A 7,534-nucleotide genomic window follows, 5' to 3' on the forward strand; every position below is an offset into this window, starting at 1 on the left:
TCCAGGAGTCACTGGGTGTTTCGGGTCTTACAACAGACACCCTCGTCCAGGCGACCCGACCAAGGCTGATCAGACCCCGGCCTGTGTCCAAGTGGCATTCTACTGCCCCCACTGCTCTCCCCTCTTCAACAAAGCCATCTGGATGCTTTTTCAGCTGCCTCCACATTGTTGCCTATGGCTCTTCTTTTGGTAGCACCTGTTATATCCAGCATGTTGTAGGCATTGCTCAGGGAGTGAGTGGCAAATGCCCTACTGCCAACCTCCATTGGCATACACCTGGTCCTCCACCCATCATAGACCACCTGAATCAAGAACTTGATCCTCTGGGGGTTCCACTTCCAGATGTCCTTCCAGGTGACACTCGGCTCCATTGCCTGCTCCTTTTTCATCCAGGCGCCTTGCTGTCGCATGGTCACTGTTCTGCTGGTTTGTTCTTTCTTGGCTGAAGCTCGCTCTTTCTCCTGCACCAGCCTCTGCCTCTCCACCCGCTAGCAGAGTTGTATCGGGTCGCTGTTAGGCTCCCCAGTCCGGCTCTGCCCTGCGCCACTGTTCCAAGGATGGCCTTGTGCTTCAGCTGAGTCTCTGCTTGCTGCCTCTGCTGCCCACCACGTCCCCCGTCCTCACAGCAATCCCTGCTATGCCCCAGAGACTTTGGCATCTCTGGATCCAGAGTACTGCAGGTGTTCCAGTGCCCGTGAACTCCTCTCTGACCGAGTCCACAGATGGGTTCTTTTTTTCACTACATTTTTAAGTGTTCTGATGTAGTCATGTACTTTGTAATTCTGATTTATGCAAAAAAGCAAAAGGGCTCCCTTTTTATGTGGAGAAATATATTTTGACATTTAACTTAACCACTTACAATTTTCATGATGTGCAGAATTCTTATTCAATTCATAAAGGAACAAAGTTTAAAAAGAAAAACAAAATCGATCAGATAGATTAGACAAATAATTAGTAAGGAACAACAATATTTTCTACTGTATTTTCCTGTTAAATTAAATATTTCATGGCACCATTGCACTGCACTGCCATCAGATGACGCCATTTCACTGTTTTCTTACATTCAAATACCCCACCCCCCATACCACACACAGACACTCACAAGCGAACACTCACACGGAAGCACACATATACACAGAAGCAAAGCATACACACACATGCACACACTCATTTACATACACAAAAGTTGCAAGAGTAGGGGGATGAAGTAGGAGATGAGGACAAATTGTGTGATTTATTTTTGCAGAGAAAATGTGCAGGACCGGGCAGCCGTCATATTTTGTACCGCTCTGCTTACATCTAATTTATTTTATTAATTATTCTGAATGCTGTTAGGGACACGACTAACATTGTGGTTGTGTAGGTGTTATCACCAAACTCTATCATATCCCTCAGTAAATAGCCTCTGGTGGACTGTCATCAGCAATTGTATAATGGGCATTGTATAAAATTAGTTAAAATTAGTTAGGTGCACAAGATGCACAAGAGATAGACCTAACATGAAATCACTGACCTCAATGTCCAGCTCTATCTGGTGCTTTCTAATAGATGTCATCAAGATATATTCATAGTGGTTTAATAGTATTGCAGCTGATGGAGGTGTACAACACTCACAGCCTCTGGCTCAGAGGTCAGTGCTGAACACAGAGCCATCCTACAGGGCACAGATAACTCACACATCACACCACAGGGAGTATGGGGTTCAAATTTAAATCTTAAATCAGGTTTCTAGGCCAAGTATACTTTTGTATACAAGGAATTTGGTCTCTGCATTTATCCCATCCGTGAATTAGTGAACACACAGAGCACACAGTGAACACAAGGTGAAACACACAATGAGCACACAGTGAGGTGAAGCATTCATCAGGTCAATGAACCAAAACAAACATCCAGATAAAAAAAAAATGGTTTACTGAACACAAAACCAAGTTGCTGCCAGTCAGAAGGAAGAAAATAAAACTTTAAAAACTTTAACCTACATCTCCTGCGCACCTATTTATTCATTGAAAACAGGGATAATAAAATATTGATAGGCTAAATTCATGATGGGGTAGATGATGGATTATATTACCTATTACCACTAAAGTGTCTTACAAATGGACTGGCATTCAAGCTACAGTGCAAAAGGAGACCTTGGAGTAATAATAAATACATCTAGGAAGTACTACCTTTACATACAAGATAACAAGAGACTAAATAAGTGTAAGTGATGAAGTGACAGTGCCAGTAATCTAGATAGTGGTGGGTGAAAAGGAAGTGCAAGGCAAGTGCTGGTTAGGCATGTTGGGTTTGTTACAAGTGCGAGGAGAGGTGGTAAATGAAATCAGAATCATTAAACTCTTCTTGAAGGTGTCAATCATTTCAGATAATTGATTACAACATGTAAGAATACACAGTAAGGTGATATGTAAGCAATATGACAGGAGTGGGAGTGGGGCTGGTAAAGGATAATTTTGCAGCAGGCCACGGCAATGACAAATACAACTGTTCCATTACCAACTCATTTATTAAGAAATTGTGTTTTCTATCGTTTATTTATTTTTTGTTTGTTCATCCTCACTATTCCACAAAAATAGTTGTAACCTTTAGTCTTGGAGTTTCCCTTCGCCAAGCAACATGACACCACTTGAGAGACATACGTTGCTTGAAAGCATTGACTGTTGACTCGTAACGCTCACTTAGTCAACAGTAAGTGGCAAATTGCTGGAGCTGTCCCTTTCTTTTGTACCTAATGTGACTGTAAAGTGATAGGCTACTTACTTGTCTATACGTCTCATATTAAATTGAACATTCATTCACCTACTCTGTATTTACTCCATTTTCTCACTCAAATGTGACATTATGAAATCGCTGCTGACTAATACAATGTGCGGAGTGATTCCTAAAGGTACAAATCGCCACTCGTGATCAGAAATACCTGTTTTAATTAATAAATAGTTTGACCGGATCTAACTGTTGTATAATGTTACATTTAAGATTATTACATATTGTGTTGAAACTCTTAGTTGCCAGAAAAGGTCAATTTTTTCTGAAGTCATGAAGCAAGTCAGTTCATTTCATGTTGTTATTTATTAAAAATCCATTAGTTATATTGTGTAGATTTATTTTTCATACTTATAGTTCATACTGTATATAGTATTCACTTGCTAAAAAAATCAAATCCAATCTAATGACATGACAGTCAGTGGCAGTGTTTTAGAGGTCTGGAGCTATAGTTATAATGCAAGGATATCTTAGGTTGCTGATCATCACTGTGCTATTATTTACATGCTGCTCTCTGCTAACACATACAGTAATTATTGTAACTACAAATATGAGCAGATCACAAATAAGATGTATATGAGACAACCTTAAACACAATCTAAGAGCAATGACAGTAAAGAGCTGATATTAAAACTATAATCATCAGGAAGTCAGCTGTGACTAAACCAGAGAAACACAAACAATTTTCCCCTGTCTAGGTGCTGCCATGGGCTACGAATGCCATGGATACACAGGCATCAATATTGATTGTCTGGCATTTCATTGGCCTCATTGATCTCCATGCTCCATTTCATTTGATTTCACTGAACTGAGACATTTGTATTACTGGATTCACTTACAAAGAATGTACTTTCTCACAGTGCAGCATGCACTTGACCAACATCTAGCGGATTGTGATTTTTACAAATCTTGTCATTACACTTGCTTGAATATGACACTCTGATTAAAATGTACTGTTTAAACATTCACTATCTCAGTAATACCTTTAACAGTATATGTCTTTTGGTGACATTAACCTTTGACGGCAACAGAAGGCTACAACCAGATCTTTGGCATTCATGTGTGAATTGGGTTCTTATTCAATCAGAGGTTTGAAAATGTCATCAAGAGCATAAGGACTCTGACATTTAAAGAACTTTTGGGTTACTGGCTGTCTGAGACTTAAAAGAGTTAAATAGAGAGTCCTATTGCCTTTTTCTAGCCACTTTCCCTTTGCCTTGACAAACTCTTTAAATATGAAGACATTTTTTTAAGGTGAGGCGCTTTGCATTTTATGGAAAGTGACAGGACGCAAGTGTAAGAGAGATTGGGTTGGATGAATAGGTTTCACATAATTCAAAACAATGTGTTGGGTCTTAACCTTGTGGGCTAAAATTGCCTCTGGTAATTGCTGTACACAGGTTATGACATGGCAATGGAGTTATGGTAAAATAATATAATTATTCCTTAATTTAATTACACTGTACAAATGACATTTTACCAACACCAATGGGCCACCAGCACCAATCAGCCGTTGACAGGCATAACAGGACCCCGACACGCAAGTGGAGGGGTCTTGCTTCATCCTGAAGGGACTTATTTTCTGATAAAAACTGGCAGACAATACATTACCCTGCTTATTATCAGGCTACTTGCTAAAATGAGAAAAGAAACTTCACACAATTTCACCATATAAAGCCCACCCCATAATAAGCGGTTGTGATTGGTCCTGGGTTTTTGGTGATTCAGGAATCGGCTTCAATGGGAGGGTCTCCAGATGGATCTGCACTGCAAATTCTAATTTGCTTACCAGTTTGTCTAGGTTGATCCAGGCAAGTGTGGAGCATAATACGTTTTGAAATAAGATCACATTATTTTTGCAATATGAAGCCCTCTTACCATGTATACCCATATCTTTTGGTAAGATCAACTTTAGACTTCAACAGTATCACCAGATCTTTAGCTGTCATGCGAGATTCAGATTCATAGTCCAGCAGACGTTTTATAATGCCATCAAGTGGAGGCTGCAGTTTAGCCAGTGCATGTGGAGCCTGTCTTTTAGAGAGAAACCTCCGTAGCTCCTGAAGTTTGCTATACGACCAGGCCTCAGAGTTGGTGAACATCTCCAGAAGACTGATGCCAAGAGACCACATGTCGGACATGGTGCTGCAGTCCTCACAGTCCACTAGGCACTCTGGGGCCATGTAGGGAGGGGTTCCACCCTGTGGGCCACACTGAGCTCCTCCTTGGCCACTTCTTCTTGTCATTGACATGGTCTCCTGCCAGTTTGCCATGCCCCAGTCAGTGAGATAGGCCTTTCTGTTATCTGCTGTAATCTGCAAAAAAACAAGAAACAAAAATGAAAATGGTCAACTAAAAGGTGCTATAAGTGATGCAGGGTAATCTTACTTCTGTTGATGTTCAAACAAAACAGAGAGCTAGATCGCTACTACAATTGAAACTCTCCCAAACATGCATCTCGTCAGTGATTTGCTGGAACAGTTTGTAATGTTTTTATGGGCAAGGTTGGTCCAAGTGGTTTTGTGGTAATTTTTGGAGCCTAGGAGACTGCGTTTTTCTACATTGTATTTGGGGCACAGGTAGCTAGTGGATGGTGAGGTGATGTTAGCTGTATGTGACAAAAAATGTTTTAGCTGAGAAACCGCGTTACATCGCTTATAGCACCTTTAAATAATGTAAATCCAATGCCAATGTTCATGACACATGAAATTAAATGTTTAAGCATGAAAATTGAAGATGTGTACAGTAAGTTTTTTCAGATCATCCTTTTTGCCATAAAAGAACCAGAATTGAATCACTGCTTTGAACACTACTTTATAAAGCTGTAGTATATTGATAATTCTGATGCACTTTGTATATGCATACCCAACAACGTCGACAAAACTCTGAAACTTTACTGCGTTTTCATTAAACCCCATATTATGAAACATAATACTGACCATTATATTTGCTGGCTTCAGATCTTGGTGGATGATCTGTTTACCATGTATGTACTCAACAGCCATAGCAATATCCAAAGCCACAAACAGCTTATTCTCCTCGTCCTGTAACTGAAAGTGAAATTATACAATTTTAACGATTCATTATTGTCATATATAATATGATGATCACTATTATTACAAAGATATTTAGAGAAAAGATTATGCCTCACTTTAAAGGGAGTGTCTTTGTAAAGAACCTGCTGCAAATTGGCCCCATGGATGTACTCATTAGCAATGAGGATCTGGGTCTCACTTTTGGCTACAGCCATCATCCGCACAATGTTGGGGTGAGATAAACGCCTGAAGAATATTTAAAGCGAGTTTTTGTCAATGGTTGAAAAAAGGGAAATAAATAATGTGTACACCAAAATGACTATTAATGTTTAGTGCAATACTGTTGCAAGCATATTGAAAGAAAAAATACAAATACACAAATCATATTTACATAAAGATTTACACAAATGCAAACTTGTATTGTATGTGTATATATATATATATATATATATATATATACAATCCAGAATAAAGTGTCATTGACTGTGTTTAAATTATTAAATGGGCGTGCTCCAAGTTATGTAACAAACATGCTAAACCTTTACACTCCATCACGACTACTAAGATCTTTATCCCAAGCACGCCTGGATACAGAAAGGTGATCGTGCTTTTAGTATCCATGCACCACAACACCTCAAATCACCATCATCTGTGACTGTTTTGAAATCTCTACTAAAACCCACAACCCCTGAAATCACCATCATCTGTGACTGTTTTGAAATCTCTACTAAAAACCCATCCCTTCAGACTTGCTTTTAACAGCCATCAAGCCTGTGGAACTTTGATGCTACATATGTATGCTTATATGTCTGTCTCTGTACTTTTGTTTTTGTTTTGTGTCTGGAGGTGTCATTTGTAGTTGGTGCTGGAATCATCTTTTAAAGACTTCTTTAGTCTTTTTTTAGTCTTTTCTTTAACTGTGAAGCACTTTGTAAGTAATGTGCTATACAAATTAAAATGATTTACATACTTACTCACTTACTTACTTACATAAATACTGAGACTGCAATGAACTGAATACAGCTTCATGAACTAAACAATTATGAGAACATGAACAGATATACATGTACACACACAGACACACACTTACAAAGGTATGAGGAACTCATTTGTGATGACTGAACTGTCTCCAATGGGCATGACCTTTACAGCAGCAGGGGTTCCCTGGTATGAGCCTCTGTAAACTGCTCCGTATGATCCTCTTCCAATTAAATTATTGTAATTCACGGTTATTGTAGACACATCCACAAAAGAATGTTTTTCTAGGCGGTCTAGAAGAAAGACAACATGCTAAAAGTTACAGTCTAAATTAAGCCTTTTACCAAAAATAATATATACCGATATTCATTGTGTACTGAACAAAATATATTATTTTAACATGAAATTATCTCAAATATTTTAGATTAGATTCAACTTTACTGACATGAAGTTGCTATAAATCTGAATGCATCATAGTATGGGGATACCGCATAATATTTTAGAGACAAGCCTTTTGTGACCATGAATAAATTACATCTACATAGGTGAATTACCGGTACATACTGGTAATCGTCAGGCTGAAAAATAACGTATCCTTTAATGAGTTCTGTAAGTTTTCGAAATGTACACAATGGATTTATTAACAACAAACAAAACAATGGTTTCATAGTAAATAAGGGCAAATTTCAAATAATTAAATAAATCTATACTACAATACAACTTATTTTATTTCTTATTGAAAATAAAAAAAGAAATGA

General features: G+C 38.5%; 1 protein-coding gene across 3 annotated transcripts in view; it reads right to left on the reverse strand.

The window, feature by feature from the left end:
* Positions 1-3,050: 3,050 nt before the first annotated feature.
* Positions 3,051-7,534, reverse strand: part of LOC143132156 (GTPase IMAP family member 8-like) — a 15,941-nt gene continuing 11,457 nt past the window's right edge. For all 3 annotated transcript variants that reach the window (XM_076291502.1, XM_076291500.1, XM_076291501.1), the window contains 4 exons: positions 6,889-7,069; positions 5,915-6,044; positions 5,703-5,813; positions 3,051-5,078 (listed from right to left, as the gene is read on the reverse strand). In XM_076291502.1, the coding sequence (XP_076147617.1) occupies positions 4,638-5,078; positions 5,703-5,813; positions 5,915-6,044; positions 6,889-7,069 (863 nt within the window). In that variant the 3' untranslated portion in view covers positions 3,051-4,637. The remainder of the gene's footprint in view (positions 5,079-5,702; positions 5,814-5,914; positions 6,045-6,888; positions 7,070-7,534) is intronic.

This window comes from Alosa pseudoharengus, unplaced genomic scaffold (genome assembly GCF_046254945.1).
Source record: "Alosa pseudoharengus isolate Yale_2024_CS ecotype anadromous, Long Island Sound unplaced genomic scaffold, YU_APseudo_1.1 YU_APseudo_1.1_scf_19, whole genome shotgun sequence".
In the NCBI taxonomy this organism is placed as follows: domain Eukaryota; kingdom Metazoa; phylum Chordata; class Actinopteri; order Clupeiformes; family Clupeidae; genus Alosa; species Alosa pseudoharengus.